This window comes from Chelonoidis abingdonii, chromosome 15 (genome assembly GCF_003597395.2).
Source record: "Chelonoidis abingdonii isolate Lonesome George chromosome 15, CheloAbing_2.0, whole genome shotgun sequence".
NCBI lineage: Eukaryota > Metazoa > Chordata > Testudines > Testudinidae > Chelonoidis > Chelonoidis abingdonii.
This window is the reverse complement of record NC_133783.1, coordinates 25,267,946-25,285,125: the sequence shown is the minus strand read 5'-3', so window position 1 is coordinate 25,285,125 and position 17,180 is coordinate 25,267,946. Positions and strand designations below refer to the sequence as shown.

The 17,180-nt window shown below is 43.7% G+C and overlaps 1 protein-coding gene across 5 annotated transcripts in view; it reads left to right on the top strand.

Annotated features, from left to right (window-relative positions):
- The window catches only part of PALD1 (phosphatase domain containing paladin 1), a 195,616-nt gene that overhangs the window by 79,297 nt on the left and 99,139 nt on the right, over nt 1-17,180 (top strand). For all 5 annotated transcript variants that reach the window (XM_032782734.2, XM_032782736.2, XM_075072629.1 and 2 more), the window contains exons 4-10: nt 716-895; nt 2,899-3,063; nt 3,861-4,021; nt 4,803-4,878; nt 13,408-13,559; nt 15,186-15,282; nt 16,692-16,796. In XM_032782734.2, the coding sequence (XP_032638625.1) occupies nt 716-895; nt 2,899-3,063; nt 3,861-4,021; nt 4,803-4,878; nt 13,408-13,559; nt 15,186-15,282; nt 16,692-16,796 (936 nt within the window). The remainder of the gene's footprint in view (nt 1-715; nt 896-2,898; nt 3,064-3,860; nt 4,022-4,802; nt 4,879-13,407; nt 13,560-15,185; nt 15,283-16,691; nt 16,797-17,180) is intronic.

The following is a 17,180-nucleotide window of genomic DNA, read 5'->3' as shown; positions in this document are numbered from 1 at the left end:
CAAGCATTGTTATTGGGGGCAGGGAGTGAGGTTTCCTTGGAGGCTTTGGATCACCTAATTCGATCCCAGAAAGGGGTCCCTGTGCTTGTGGGGATGGAGGTGAGTAGCTGTTTGGGGATGGAGGAGGAAAGAGGAGAGAGAGAGAGAGGCAGCTGAGGTTAGTGTACTGTGTTACGTGAACAGTTTCACCCCAGGCAGCTTTGCAGTCTCTCTGAGCCGGCAGGCTGATGTTTGCAAACATGTGGAAACCATCATTTCTAGACTGTGTTCATGAGGGGTCTAAGCTACATATGGGTATTTCACTCAGCTTTGAAATGGAATCAGACCTGCTGCTTCAGTGTATAAACTAATCACCTTCAGGGGAAAGACCTGAAGAAATTTTCCTTCATTGCACATTTGGCTAAGTGAATTCTGAAGTTGTTTTGCATTTCTTAGAATGAGCAGCCACTATGAGCTGGTAAGACGCTATTTCTGCTTGCTGGTACTCTGCTTTTCCATTCTGCTATGTGCTTGTAATCAGGGATGATGGGGGTATGGGTATATTGAACATATGTCTAGGAAGAGGTTCTTTTGAGTGAAGTGGTTGAAGTACACTTCTTGATCATCTCTTGCCCCTCTCCTTCCTGCTCAGTTCTATGTAGATGCTTAGTTTTATACAAAATGCTTGTTAATTCACACTCAAATTGTTGTCTTTTCTCCACCACTTATTTTGCAGGGGAAATATTTTATGGTCAGAGATGTATACAGTAAATTAGATGTCTTGAACACTACAGGCAGTTGTGGAGCTCCAAATTTCCGACAGGCCAAAGGAGGGTACGAAGTGTTTGGAATGGGACAGCCCAGTCTGAATGGATTCAAGCAGGTGCTGCAGAAACTCCAGAACGATGGGCACAAGGTAGGGGCGTGTATGTGTGTGAAAGAGAATACAAAGTGCACAACTAGCTAGGTGATAAAAATTACAATGTTCCATATTACATGAGCTATTCACCTCTTAATGTGCATACATACTCCCATCCATCAGTGAGAATGGGAGTCATAAAATTTATTCCCAGGTCCAACTGAATCCTTGTAGAGTGAACTCAGATGCACTGAAAAGCTGTTTATAATAAAGTAGAAAGTAATCTTCAAATGGTTTAAAAGCCTGTGAAGTATGAATAACGATTTTGCCTAGAGGAGGGGTTCTCAAACAGGGGGTCGTTAGATGCTTACATGAGAGTGGCAAGTTGTCAGCTCCAGAGGGCTGACAGCCCCAAGTCCCCATTAAATTAAACCCCCTTGTTTTTAATTTATAAGGGCGGCGGAGGGGGGGTTGCACTCAGAGGCTTGCTGTGTGAAAGGGGTCACCAATATAAAAAGTTTGAAAACCACTGGCCTAGAGTGAAAAAAATGCATTGCTATGAGTTTTCCACTGTATTTCTTAATGTGGCTCTTATGGAGAGGAGTGTGACAAGGTTCCCAGGGTGCAGTCTGGACTGTGGAGCCACTCACCGCAGGCTGGTGGAACAGAGGGCTATCCCTCACACTGTGATCCTGTTGGCAAGCTACAAACCTCTGTCAGGAACTGCACTTACACAGACATCTGCAGGCAGGAACACACCCAACTGAGTTACATCAATGCTTGTCCTAGCCACTCTTGAGTGTGAGTTAAACTGTTTGAGTTGTTTGGATGTAATGGCTCCTTTTAGAGTTCTGCAGCTCCTGATTTTCATTGACATATTGGGCCTATGGGTAACTGTGGACAGTATGAAGTGAAAGGAGCTGTACAGTCTCCACAGGCTGCTGCTGTTGTGAGTACACTGTAGCTGTGAATTAAGTCAAAATGTAAACAGCTCATTGCTGGTAAATTCTAGTTTTAGACAAAAACCTGTTGGTGTGCGATATATCTACTTCCAGACAGCAGTGGAAGGGACCCAGGAACCTCACTCTGTGCACTGGTGGATGGGGGATCCTAGAAGTGTAAGGCTCCTGTGGAAGTTGTTAGCTACAGTCCCCCTATGGAATATCCCAGCTGGTAGCATTAACCTTGAAAGAAGCTGCTCTGCTCACTTGGACGTGGATGGAAGTAGAATGATGCTCTGCTGGTGTTGCCCCTTACTGATTTATTTTTAATCCTTCTTATTCCCCTTTTCCTGAGATGGGTAGCTGAGAAGCGCTGTCCGTGGCAATGAGAGTGGCATGAAAGAGAAGGTTTGCCTTCTGCAATTCACACCAGTCATAAAATGGTTCTGCCTTAAGAGCTGCGACTGAAATAATTACCTATAAAAATAAGGCAGCCTTCCAAAATGTTATGCTCCTCACTCATCCAGGACAAATACTTGATGATGATGATTATAATAAAGTAGAATGTAATCTTCAAATGGTTTAAAAGCCCTGTGAAGTATGAATAACGATTTTGCCTAGAGCAGGGGTTCTCAAACGGGGTCGTAAGATGCTTACATGGGGGTGGCATGATGATGATGATCATCCTCATCATGGCACCAGGATGTAACTAATGCAAATATTAGTGAATGTCCATGACACCTTTTTAAGGCTGTCATAAGCACATGTGGTGACAGGATTAAAACTCAAGGTCTTAAGTTCCTCTGAACAAACAAAACAAATAATGAAAAATAACAATCATGTCTCTCTAATATCTTCCTTGCACTGTCCCCATGTTGGACACGGAGACCTTCACTCCCCGAGCTTGACTGGGGAAAAAATTGCACAGCAGTATCTATCTGTCTAAGTTAGTATATCAGGCCTGCCACTATATGCCTCACAAGCTTTTAAAAATCAGAATAACAGTCTCCCTTGTCTAGTCTCTCCCTCTGGATGCTGAGCTCAGCTAGGCATTCATCAACCATTCACAAAGCTGGAGCGCTGGAGGATGTTGGCTGGCATGTGCCTGTGTCTTTGCAGGAGTGTATCTTCTTCTGTGTTCGTGAGGAGCCTGTTCTATTTCTATGCATGGAAAATGACTTTGTGCCCTACACGCCAAGAGGAAAGGAGAACTTGCATGAAAACCTGCACAGCCTGCAGAGAGGGGTCAAAGTGGACAACATGGAGCTTGCAATTCGGAAAGAGGTGATTGGGAGCCATAAGGAAACTGTTCCACTGTATGAAATAGCGGGGCTTGGGATGTCTGTCAGTTTTGGTTTGGGGACTGGGGTGAACTGAGGTGAGTGTTTGGCAGAGGATGGGGACAAGTGATTGGAACCATCTGATAATTCTGATACACTGTATTGTGGAGGAATTTTTCACTGTCCAGTGGGAAGTGACCCTTGGGAGGGGCCATGATTTTATATATAAACCCATATACATATAAAAATCATTTCTCAGCTTTACCTGGTGACTTTTAATGGTCAAGAAATAGAGGCTAAAACCTCACAGAATCTTACATTGCACTTTGTTCCTGACCTGAAGAATCCCTGCTCTGGGCCCTCACCCAGCTTTGCAAGTAAACCAAAGTCCTGACCCACAAGCATTCATGCTATTCCACCTTTGAACACTTGCACAGCTCTGCCATTGGGTCTCCACCTAGACCTGCAGCTGCTGTCATGCCTGCTACTTCAGTTTGAGGTCTGCACGCAATTTTACCAATTCACCTCAATCCTTATGTGCAACATCCTCCTTCCTGTTCCAGTCCTGAGCCTCTTGTGAGCAGGCACTGTCTGTTGTGCCAGATTGTGTAGCATGAACAAACTTCTAGTGACCAATATGTTGAGCCCAGTCAATTTGTATGTTTCCTTTGTCTAAAACAGCACATGCTGTATATAAGAGCTGCGATTCCCATGTGCTGCTGTGTTGGTGGAGTTGAAAATGGGGATCAAACAGTAAAGCAGTTTGTTTTAAACATGGTTTTGTTGCATTGTTTACTGAAGATACATGATTTTGCTCAGCTGAGTGAGAACACATACTACATCTATAATGACATTGAACACTTCAAAGATGAGCCACACTCCGTGACCATCCAGCGCGAAGAGGACATCCATGTGATGGAGGAGGTGTACAAGAGGCCTGTCTTCTTGCTGCCATTTTACAGGTAATCCACAGACACATACAACATTCCTTGCCTTTAAATCACCCACATAGTTTGGCAGCCTCTTCTTTGTCTTTTCTGCTCTTTCTTCTCTCTTCCTCTGCATGTTTATTCAAAAGAGTTTTATTTATGCCATGCCAAGGGAACCAATCAAAAATTCAATCTTATCAATATTTTTCCTAAAATCCCAGAACTGTAACATAGACTGGGTGTTCTCATAAATGTACTTCTGGGTCATGCTCCCAATCTCCCAGAAGTCCACAGATTCTGTAGTTTCAACATGTATACTTGGACTCTGGTTAGAGGAAAGGAAGGAAGAGCCCTTCTGTCCAGTTGGAGAGCAACACTGATGGGAAGTTCTGTCCAGGCCACCCTATTGGAAGAATGAGAACTGTAATGCAGCCTCAAGGCTGAGAGGTGTGAAGGAAGGGAAGGAGACTCACAGAACCCCCAACATGGATGTGCATTTCTCCTTCCCCCATAAAACCAGGCTGTTCTCCACCCAAAGGATGAATGGCAGAAGCACTCTACTTTTAAAACCATGAAAGATCCCCCAAAACAAGTTGATAATCCTCTTCTAAATTTAGAACCGCAGTGACAATTACTGAATGCGTCGTTCTTTTTACATCATTTCTTCTTTTAAGTGAGGCCCTCACACACATCAGAAGGCAGCATTTCCAGTTGTCTATGTTCTAGAACTTTATTAAAGTGGAAAATCTGCTTATTTTCAGTGACTGGCGTTTTGCTCACATCCTGATGAATGTCGTTTCACTGTGTTTGGCAGGTACCATCGGCTGCCATTGCCTGTGGATGGGGCACCTCTAGAAGCACAGTTTGATGCTTTCACCAGTTTCCTCAGGGTAAGGACTGCAGACTGTGGAACCTATAAGGTGTCTCACATTAGCAGCATGGAGGCAGTTAGAGTTAAAATATCAGATTGCTGCTGGTAGTCTTTGTGGTCATGCTAGCAGAAATTCCTTCACTAACTGCCACCTGCTTGTTGTTTATTTGCCCCCAGAGAAGCTACTTGGATCAGATGCAACATCTAATTTTTAGTGAGGTTCCTGTTTTTGTTTTATTTTTTTTTTAGCCAGGTTCCCTCCTGAGATAGGGCTTAAGGGGGAGGCAAATGACTTGGTGAAGGGCACACGATGAGCCAGTGGCTGAGCCTGGGTTAGGGCAAAGGTTTCCCTGAGATCAAATGTGTTAAGCAGAAGCCCAATTGCCTGCTTAATGTGCACTTATTGAATAGGTTTAACGTTAATTGCCACAACTCCAGATCCACAAGCGTGTGTGTCTATTTTTAAACTTCTTTCGAAACTTCTAGCTTTGTGGTAGCTGGCCAGAAATACAGTGCTGAACCCCTGTGGTACAGGAAGGAGCACCTGTCATGGTGAGCAACAATATGGCACAGCTGGATCGAATCCAGTCCCAAAGTGGTTTCCGTAGTTACTGATGGGATTGATCCAAGCTCTGACACACAAGTGCAGTGTGTGTGAGATGCCAAGAGCACAGCACTCTGGCTCTTTATCGCAAAGTTCTCAGGAGTGGTGGTTTGCCTCTGGGGCTCTTACAATGCTTAAAATAACTTGGGGTATAAAAATCATGTTTGGGATACTCTTCATTACTGATGCACATCTGGCTTGGATTCATAGTGGTCTTGTGGCTGTTCATTGGCCTCTGAATTGAGTTGGAGGCCTTAGTTCTGTTCCTGGTTAACAATGGCCTTTGCTATGTTTTGCACTATGGTGGGGAGAGTGGTCCTTAGAGGTGGTCTCTTCAGGTTGAAGGTGAGGTATGTTGGTGGGACATTGCAGGGGAAGCCTGCTGCTATTGCTTGGGCTGTACCTCTTCCATGGATAAACTCAGGGATTGAGTCTTCAGGGCTGCTGTTCTGGCACTTCTCACCAGAGAACTCTCACACACAAATAACCACTCATCTTTTGCCTGGCCCAACCCCTGTGTGTGGCTATACAGAGCACTAGCCCCTAGGAAAAAGTGTATATTTTGTGTGAATTTCAAATAAGAATTTTTTATTTCAGTAGGATTTAAGGAGAGTGGAACAAAGCTTTTTTCTAGGAACCAATGAAAATGTCACTAATGCTTTCTTGGTACCAAAATCTGCTTTAGAGTGAGATTTTTTTTTTTTTTTTTTTGTTGAGACTCAAATTGTCTCAATCCTAAATGATAAACAGTTGCTTTGAATTCATTTTGCTTCAGATGTAGTCATATATGTTTTTCCTCTGACGCAGTGTATTAGAAAAACTGCAACCTGTGTTTGTCTTAGCTCCTTCCTGTTTGAGGTGCACGCTGAGGGCTTGTGTTCTTCCAAAACTGTTTCCATCTTGCTTCATGTTCTTTCACACATTCTCCTTTTTGCTCTGTCTTTTTTGGAGCTGGATGTAGCACAGTGCATGCTCAACTGGTTGGAAACCTCACCATTTTTGTATGCAGAGAGCTCTAAGTGCTTCTTGTTCCCATAAGACCAAATGAAATACAAAATCTATTTTCTCTTTGCCTCCATCACCTCCCACTCTGCCTTTTTTTCTCCCTAGACCATTTACTTTAGCTATTAATTTCTCTGCTGTTTGTAATTTGGATAGAATGTCTCCAGATGTCTTGACCCAGGTATGGTAGCTTCTTTTGGACTAAAGCTCACTTAATCACTTACTCCTGCTTAATTCTCATCAGTCCTGTAAATTAGGAGCTGTTGTACTCAGTATGACATTCTGCATGGTGCAATCAAGACCAGTGAGGGGCTGTCTCACCCATGCCTGGCAAATTTGGGTGTCTCTCAATGCTTTCTGTCTCCCCCCCTTGGCCACTCATAAAAGCCTTCCAGCACTCAGGTAACACCCTCAGTGTCTGTGTATAGCTGCAGATTGCCAGCCATACATCAGACACACACTAGCTTCCACCAGCCTGGGTTACCACTTGTAAGGTGACCCAAACACACTCTCAGTCTCGGGTTTTCCTCCAAATTGTGTGTACTGCATTGTCCAGCCTCTCTTGGACAGTCCAGATATATTACGTCCATTACCCCTCTAAAGATACAACAGTTTGCCACCCTAAATGGAATTCCCCACCCACTTCACAACCTTGGAATAGCCTTGATTAAAGAATAAAACAAATGTGTTTAACTACAAGAAGATAGGTTTTAAGTGAGAACAAATGTAAGGCATTAAAATCAGAAAAAGTTACAAGAGAAATAAAGGTAAAATCCTTCCTACTACTAAAACTTAACAAATTAGACTTGGTTCAAGGTGAGGTCCCTTACCACACGTTCCCAGTAACATTGCTGATTGAATTCTCAGGCAAGGATCTGCTCGCAAAGTCAAAAGGCTGTTTCTTTTGTTTTCTTAGGTGAAAGAGAGAGCGGGAGAGACCTTGGAGTGTTTTTGTCCCTCACTGTTATAGTCCAGTCCCCCTTTGAAATGCATTTTCCTAACTTAGGTAAAGTTCATTCCCGGTGTGAAGTTGGAGACTCGTGGTGAAAGAGATTTCATGCTGTTGTTTGCTAAGATGCAGATCTATTTGTTCCTTGCCCGCCCGTCCCCCAACCACCACCAAAGAACGGCTGCTTGATAGGTGATTGCCCATCAACTTTGATGACGCCTGGCTAGAGGCATCATCTTCTTTTGTCTTTGAGAAATTGGTTTATCTAGGTTTGTTTGGTAAACACACACATTTCAGTTTGTTTAACTTTATATATAATATTACGACATACATTTCAACGTCACGTTATTGTTCAGTGAATTATTAGGCTTCAAATGATATCTCACAAAGCATATCTTCTACAAAGATTATTACAATACTGTGTAGGGTGTGAATAAAAGGGTGTATTCTATCACACTCTGTCAGACGAATCTAACCTCGTATCCCGTTTCCAACCGTGGGCACCGGGGCAGATTAGGACTTTGTGGGGCCTTGGGCCAGAGCCAGTGGGGGCCTCTCCCCAACTCCTTTCACCTGCAGCTCCCCCCCCCCCCGACTCCTGCCGGGGAGCAGGGTCGGAGTGTGGGGGCTTGCCCCACTCTGCCCGCCCGGTGCGGAGGAGTGCCAGGCAGGGAGGAGCAAGCCAGATGTGGGGGTGCCTATTTTTTTTCAGAGCTCCCCAATTGGCTAGGGCTCCTGGGCATAGGCCCATTGGGCCAGTGGCTAATCCACCACTAGTGGGCACAGCTAGAGCTTCAGGGTGAGCATACAGTACTGGGCAATTTTGGAGTGATCCACCCTTGAAACCTCAGGGTTGACCTGAGGTTGGATCTCACTGAGAGCACATCATAATTCCATGGTAATAAGCAGCACAAAGCAGGTGAAGAACTGAGCGCTCTCATTTGCTTTAATTACTTCACAGGCTAATTAGAGAGTGTGAAGAGGCCAAAAGGCAGGAACGGGGATGTGAAAATTTCAAGATGGTTTGGGGAATTTGCTTTTTCTCTTCAGAAATGATTTTTGGTCCCAGTGAAGACATTCCCTACTTGAGACCCAGAGCACAAGATGGCTGCTTTACTTGGTAGAAATGCTATTTCTGCACTTCCTAGTTCAGCTGATTTACTTTGAGTGTATTCATATTTTATTAATCTAATTTATAAAATGCACCTAATAATAACAACTCAATGTGCAGACATCAGCTGTGATGCAGAGAGGACCTAATTTCTGCAGCTTTTGTAATAATTCAAACAAACAAACAAAACCCCCCAACATTCTCCCAAACAGCATCTATGACAAAAGGTTGAGAACTGAGATGGGCCTTATGCTCTGCCCTGAAAATCAGGAGACTTGTGCTAGAAGAGTTCCAAAGATCAAACACTCTGACTTGCCTAGTTTGTTTTTGTTTTATGCTCATCATAGAGAGACTGTAACTGTCAGCGTGACCATGTCATAAAGCAGGGGCGAAGCTAGGGAGGGGTATGTGAGCATTCATGCCCCAGATGGCTGGTAGGGGGCACATTCCAGAGGGAGTGGAGAGTCACAGCTATGCTTAGGTAGTGCCCTGCTCTGGTGAGTGTCTTTCTTGCAGTGATGGGGCAAAATTGGAGGGCTCAGGGGGAAGTGGGGGGGGGGGAGGGATGCTGGGAACACTGGGGATGATTGTGGGGATCATGGGCAGCATAGGCCAGGGCTGGGAGTCTGGTAGGGTGGGGTGGCAGTAGCAAGGAAACAGCCATGTGGCCTGGATGGATGGGCAGACATCTGACTGAATCAAAGAGAAGCGCTGAGCACCTCTCTGGCTTGTAGGAAAAGAGTGGAGTAGAGTCTGTGTATCTAGTGGTGGCCCAAGAGTGAACGCTTGCTCACTCCATTGTCATCCCAGAATCCAAGTCAGAATTAAAATACTCTGGATTTCCTCCCTTACATGATCAATCCCTTAGGATTAAATATGGTAGGACCACAATTCCCAGGGATTTTCTGTTCATGCCATCGTGTCTGCAGGCAAGTGAACTTCAGCTTGCTAAGGCCCCTACTATTGGGGTTGACAAGAGCAGCTCAAGGCCATGGGCCAGATGAGTTCTCTGGGATGGGGTGTAACTGCTTGAGCTCTCTGGTTGGATGCTCAAGTGGTTTGAACTGGGACTTTCTAACATGCCCAGTGCCCCTTCCTTGTTTCCTTGCCCCTCTTCTGAATGGGCAGGTTTAAACTTGGAAAATAGGCAGTGTTTAAAAACGTGTTTGCGAACATGCTTGAATTATCACGTTTTTCAATACAACCTATTTCCTAGTCTAGACAGGGTGGGTCAATGTCATATCTCCACATTCTAGTCTTCCCTCAGGTATAGGCTTTAAAGAGGGAAATTGCTCTATTGTATAGCAAGCAGGGCTATGAGTGTGTTTTCCAGCAATGTGTCTTTTGGTTTTCATTATTCACCCTCTCTCCTAGCCTTGAGACAGAAGCGGTTGCTGACTCTAGGCTCCTCTGACAGCCACAAACCCCTCTCCTGTTTTTGCTGGGGGTGTGATTTGTATCTAGTGCTGCAAGAGCTGTACAGCATGTTTAGCTGATGGCCTCCTTTCACGCTGTGCCCTTAGCAGCACGTTCCGAGGTGGCACCTTATTTCATGTGTAAAGTCTTTTCATTGAAGAAGTTTGGATAGGTCAGATGGTTTGTTTGCTTTAGCACTCTGGTTTCTGTAGGTCTACAGCGTATGTGTCCTATTCCTATAGTAGTATTTTGGTGGTCTTGCTATGTAACAAGAGAGCCACTTCCAGCTTACATTAGAAATACAGAAAGTAGCATTGATGGTAATGTTTTCACTGCAAAGAGTTTGCCAAGAAAGGACAAGGACAAAGTGGTGTTAGCTGCTCTCTCCCCCAGGTGCAAAGTACACAACAGGTGTGCAGAGATCCTGGGTCAGCTTACTGCACCCACCCCTGCAGTGGCTGAGTGTTACATGGATGGCTACATCAATATTATTTCTATTACAATACATGGATACTTAATAGGGGCTTATAAATTACAAGCTTTGAAAATACTGTATACAGAGTAGGGTATTAGATGGTATTAGATGGTTTGGAAAGTATGCATATTGTGTACAGTGGGTATTGGAAGGTATGCTATACTGTATTGTATACAGTGAGGTATTGAAAGGTATAGCATATTTGTTGCACTTTAAAAGCTAGGGGTACAATTAATCTGTTGTAATTCCACTGACTCCAGTGAAATTACGCCAGGGGTAAGACTGGCCTAGTAGATTTAATTCTTTTTCTGTACTGCGGCAAAAATATCATATGGCTTACGTTGTTCCAGAAATCCTCAACAAACATTCAGTTAGGTAGTGTTTGTTCCCTGCACTTTAGTGTAACAAAAACTAACATGAAAAAAGAAATTGAAGGCTTAAGCCATAAAGCAAGCAGGTCAAGTATAATTGAAGTGACTGAGCAACACAATAGGTGTCCAAAAATTGGGCTGCTAAGGAGAACCTGGTGTCTGGTGGAGAGATGCAATAGATTTGCTCTGCTCCCAAAGCCAAACAGAAAGTCATTGGTGATAGAGGAGATAAACCTGGTCTAAGATGATCACACCACTATCTGTCCTTGGTATTACAGACCTAAGGGACAGCTCTCTGTTTGTGCATCTAGTGTGCTAATATAAATTATTTGTTATCTTAGTGTTTGGGAATATGAACAAGGGATAGGACTTCCCTCCAGTGTTTTTATTCAAATAAAGATGGATTATTTTTCTATCAAAACCTCACTTGGTTTTGTTGTAATTATAAATCTGTATGCGGTTGTGTTGCGGTTATATTTATTCACAAGACTGATTCTGGCACTTTATTCTAAGGTAATAGTGAGCACACCAAAGAAGCAAATGACAGAATGCATAAGAATTTCTGAGAGTGCTCTTTTTTTTTTTCCTGCATCTGAAAAAGTGAGGTTTTTTATCCACAAAAGCTTATGCCCAAATAAATCTGTTAGTCTTTAAGATGCCACCAGACTCCTTGTTGTTTTTGTGGCTACAGACTAACACGGCTACTTCCTGATACATTTTTTAAAAAAGAATTTCAAGTGTCAGCAACATACAAATTAGCCTTAATGCTAGCCATATATCAGGACAACATTCTTAAAATTTTTAATGCATGTGCAAGGCATAGAATCTCAGTTTTTGTCACATGTAGCTCTCTTTTAGAATAGTCTCCATCTGCTATTACATAGTATTGTAAAACATGACATCAAAAGTAGCGCTAGAAACCAAAACACCTTTGTCTCATGAGTACCTGCCTTGAACCCTGCTGCATACCACCATAATCTTTAAATTGTGCCATCTTGCTATCAGCAGTTACTAGTCACCCATGTCATAAAGGATTTTTCTACATTTTCAGAATTGACCATTACACGTACACTGCACTGGAATCTTTCCCAGAGTATCCTAAGCTCTTTTTTTTTTTTTAAGAGTCTACATTAGTTTGAAACTTTCCTAGCCAACCCATCTATCCCATTTGTTTCTTCTTTGCTTCCTTGCTCCTTTATAAGCTAAATCAAATTCCAAGGGGAGCTTCCTTGTGAGATTTGCCAAGGAAATGTTTGGGAAACAGTTCATTGCCATTTGCTGCAGTGAGGCCAGGATTTCACCCCTTAAGTTTAATAATGTGAGCATCAGTAGGAAGGGAGAAGCAGTGGGTGTCCAGTCAAATAGCATCAAAAGGGGGCAGTTCACATCTCATGGCAAAACTCTGCCTCTGTCATTTAACACTTCTCTCACAGCACACTTCTGTATTATCTGCCCGGCAAAGCCACTGATTTTGTTTTCTGATTTTCTTCTATGCGGTCTTAGGTATGTGTCTTATTTTTGGTGAAGTTACATGCTAGATAATACTTTGTCCAGCCTTGAGTGCAGGGGACTGGACTAGATGACCTCTCGAGGTCCCTTCCAGTTCTGTGATTCTGTGTTCATAGATTTTGATGCTAGAAGGCACCATCCTATGTTTGTGAGCAATCCTTATGCACTGTCTCATTCCCTCATGGAAGTAGTTAACCATGCAAAATAAGCAGCTAAAATGGCAAAACATCCTCTGTGGTTAACCTTGTGCCTTTCTATTTGTTATTCTGTGCTTTAGTGACTTCCCACATGCTCAGATCCCATTTCAGGAATCCTCTGGTGATTGGTATTTGTCCCCAGATGTACTTTCAGGGAACGAATAGATCCTTTTTGCTCTCTAACCATCCCAGTTTCCATCCACTCAGTTGCTGTCTGCAAAACTGTGCTTTTGAGTTCATCTTTAACTCAAACTCTGAGAGCTACAGAGTCCAGGAAGGTGACATGGTCTAGTAGTCAAAGCACAAGACTGAGTCAGGCAATCTGAGGGTACATCTATTTTTGAGCAGGGAGGTGTGATTTCCAGCTCATGTAGATGTACCCGTGCTAGCTGTGCTTGAGCTAGTGCCTAGAAATAGCCGTGTCTGTGACGGCATGGGCTAGTCGCCAGAATACAGTCCCCTGGGTATATACTTGGGCAGCTATTCCAAGAAGCTGCCTGTGTGGCTGCAGACACGCTGCTGATTTAGGCACTAACTCAAGCAGAACTAGCAGGGGTATGTCTATACAAGCTGGGAATCCCACCTCCCAGCTCAAATGTAGACATACCCTGAGTTCTGGTCCCAGCTCTGACACTGACCCACCCAGAGTGTGAGTGTGACCCAAGTCATTTAATTTCTGTGTCCCCTTGTTTCCCTATGTGAAAATGATGACGATGATATTGAACTCCCTTTGTAATGATCTTTGAGATCTCAAGATGGAACTATGGAAGTACCAAGTAATATTATTTTAATGTTTGTCTTATAAATACTGAGCTGCGTACTGTAGTCTCCTTGCTGCTTGAATGTATTCACTGTGAAGCATTTTATGATGATCTGTGTGAGAGATGTTACATTTGTCTCTATCTCATTTATAGGAGAGTCCAAACCTGCTCCTGCTCCAGGACCCCAGCAGACTGCCTCCTGCTTTACTCTTCAGCTGTCAGACTGGCGTTGGCAGGACCAACCTCGCCATGGTCTTAGGCACTCTGGTGCTTTATCATCGCAAGGGGGCAGCACAGAAACAAGAGTAAGCATGCCTTCACCCTCTCTCCTTTTAGATAGCTGGTGGAATGAAATGGAGAGGAGAGTGCTGAGGGCTTCCTTTAGTACCAGAGCTTCTTAAATAACGAACTTGTATTTAAGAACAACCCTCGCATGTTAATTGCTAAAGGTGCATGTATTGAGGGTGCTTTTTACAGGAAGGATTGAATTGCTGTAGAAATTTTCATCAATTCTTTTGTAAAAAATTTTTTCTGCAAGGGGCAGGGCCCTTTTCAAACCTTTGTGATTTTGATTGTGTGACAGTGTGAGGGCAGGTCTACACTCAATGTTGCGGCTGCACAGGTGTAGCGTTTTCGTGAAGACGCTCTGTGCCAACAGGATAGAGTTAACTCATCAGCGTAGTTAATCCACCTTTGCAAGATGCGGTAGCTACATCCGCGGGAGAACCCTCCCACTGACATCGTGCTGTCTACATCGGTGCGTAGGTTGCTATAACTGCATTGCTCGGGTGTGTGGGGATTTTTCACACCCCTGAGCGATGTAGTGATACTGAAGTAATTCCATAGTGTAGACCTGGCCAAAGTGTGATCTCTCCGAAAAGAGACAGGCTGACTACAGGCTCAGTTCAGCCACTGCACCACAGCTATTCCATTCTTGGTCTTTCTCCTGACATGACCTGCTCCAGAAGCCAGGCACAGTCTGTCTCATTCACTCTATCCACAGAGAGTGCACTAGGAGAGTTGGTGCTCTGATCTCTGTATTAGAGACTGGAATGTGAGTAAAGGTATTGATGATTTTATTATATTCCTATTAAATGTCATTTTGGGCCTGGGGCCCCCTTCATTAACATATTTGGGAGGGTGGAGAGCGCGCCCAGCAATAGAGCTCTTGTAGAGGTGTGGAGGGCTATTCCCAACAACATCACCTTCTGCTCAGTGCCTCATTTACTCTTGTGTTCTATCAGCTTATACACCACAGTGAATAGGAGCTCCCGGGCCATTTACAATACACTCCCCTCTCTGGGCCACTCCTGAGAAAGCCGCGTTAGGGTTGAACATCACCATACCCTTATCTGTAGCTTCTCCAGGAGCAGTTTCTCCTGTCTTTCTGAGGAAGGCTTGCAGGTGGCAGCAGCTCAGACTCTGAGGTTAAGCTATCCGTGTAGACTCTGACAGCTGTCTTCAAAATAGCCTAGGATGATTACCTGCCAACACGCATCCTGGAGGAAAACAAAAATGAAGACTATAGACAGCGTGCTCATGGGAAAGGGATTCTAAATATACATAATATAAAAATAGTACAATCAAATGGATGGATCATATCCCTTTAATCCAAAGGCATTTGAAATACAGAATGCAGCTTTCTGGAATCAGAACTCTCTCTCTCTCTCTCTCTCTCAGCATTTCCCTATTTTCAGCATAGAGCAAACTATTAGAACCTTTCAAAATGGAAGACACTTGTAAGCTCAGCTACTGTCCACTATCTTGCCTACTGGATACTAGAATGATTGGATGAATTATGTGAAACAGGATAGTTTCCTCTAAGATCTTAAACTGGCATAAATGTAAAAGAAAAGCAAAAGGAGAGACAGAAGAGATGAACGTTACTGTAACTTCAAACTTACTCTGTTTCTTTCCTCCCGTATTTACAGCCTTCCACATCCTGCTAATACTTTGTCAAGGGACCGATTTCAGGTTATTCAGAACTTTATTGACATGGTACCAAAAGGCCAACAAATCGTTGAGGAGGTAAGTGTGTGTCTGTGGCTATGGTTACATGTGTAGGTATATCTCATGCTGGTGGCCCTCAGGAAGGTATGCATCCCTTGTGTGGAAGGGATGCGTCCTGCAGCACAAAATCTTGGATTTCCCCCTGCACGTTCCCTATGTGTTCAGCTTCATAATATGATGTCAGTAACAATTAGGATTTAAAATTACCTCTATTGAGTGGCCAGGGGCTCTGGTATAGTACTGAGTGTAAAACAATCCCATAGTGGGACACTTATGGCAAAGACAAAGGGGTCACTGATAACTTTAGCTGCCAGTCCCAGCACAATATGGATCTACTGGAGTTTGAGATGCTTATGTCACTATTTCATCCTCTCCTTGTGCTCTTTAGCTATAGACAGCTAGTGTAATGCGTTCCTCTTCAGAGAATATGGGGCACTGCCATGTTATAGGTGCTATGTGGGGAGGAATCTGCTGGCATTTCCTAGTTCCTCAGCCCCCTCATAGGCTTTATGCCAATGCTTTATTTCTTCTGTGTGGAAGTCAGGGCACAGCTTTCATCAGAGCCTGTAAACATTTCTCCCTGAGGAACCACCTAATATTTCAGTAGACATCCATGTATTGCAACATGGTTTGTTCTGGACCCAGAGGTGGGAGTTAAGGTTTGTTGGCATGTCAAAGATTTGTTGCTTTAACTGTACCGGTACAGTTAGAGCAGTACAACCCCCATAGTATCAGTATAAAAGTGTTTATACTGACGTTGCTTGTTCAGTTTTGGGAACAGCAATAAGCTGTACTGGTATAAGGCACCTCACCACCAGTATAATTGTGACTATACTAATGGGGTTGTGCTGCTCTAACTGTACCATGCTCTGACAGTGTTTGCAAAAATCACACCCCTAATTGACATAGCCAGTAAAACTTTCAAAAACTTTAGGCTATGTCTACACTAGGAGCGCTGTACCAGTATAAGAATATGGGGATCGTATGCCAGCAAAACACTCCTAGTGTAAATGCAGCTTATGCCAGTAAAACTGCAGTTTTGCTGTCATAGCTTATTCCTGCGTGCTCCCCCCAACCCCTTCTTGGGTGAAACAAGCTATACTAGCAAAAGCGCAGCTTTGCTGGTATAGCTGCATCTGCATGAGGGGATTTTGCCTGCATGCTTGTCTGTCACAGATCACACCACCTTGCAGCACTGACTGACATAGCAATGCTGGCAAAAGTCTGTAGTGTAGCCCTGGCCTTAGTCGCAGTTTCTTTCTCATAAGGTCAGAAGTAGTGACCATGGATTAGAGCAAGGAATTGTGGGTTCTGATACAACTGTGGCCAATAAAAAGAATCTTGTTGACTTAAGTAGGAACAGCTGGGAGAGAGTGAAATCTCATCTCTTGGCTTCAGTTACTGAATTCTGTTTTGATCTCTCCAAGGTGGACAGTGCCATTTCCTGCTGCTCTGAAATGCATGACATGAAGGAAGCCATCTATGAGTATAAGAAGAAATTGGAAGGGATTGGAGAAGATTACCAGATTCAGGTACTGGAGGGAGCCAAACTACAGAAACATGGCGCCTATTGAAGAGAATAATTCATATTTTGTTAACAAAAAACAAAAAATCTAGTACTAAGAGAATAGGCACTTTTTTGGGGTGAAATACAAATAGGATAGTGCAGGTGATGTACTTATTTTTAAAAAAATTGGAGTGAATTTTGGGCTGATGAAAGTCACCAGATTGACAGCTGTCCTTGCTTCATTTAGCATTTTAAACAGTAGCTTGGTTATTTGCAGAAGAAGAATTTCCTGCCCTCTAATTTAGGAAGGATGTCAGCCCATCCAGTGGATATTGACTTCTCTGGGTGATCTGTATCACACTCGTGTTCATGCTGACAGCTGTGCCTGTAGGAGTGAGAAGAACTGACA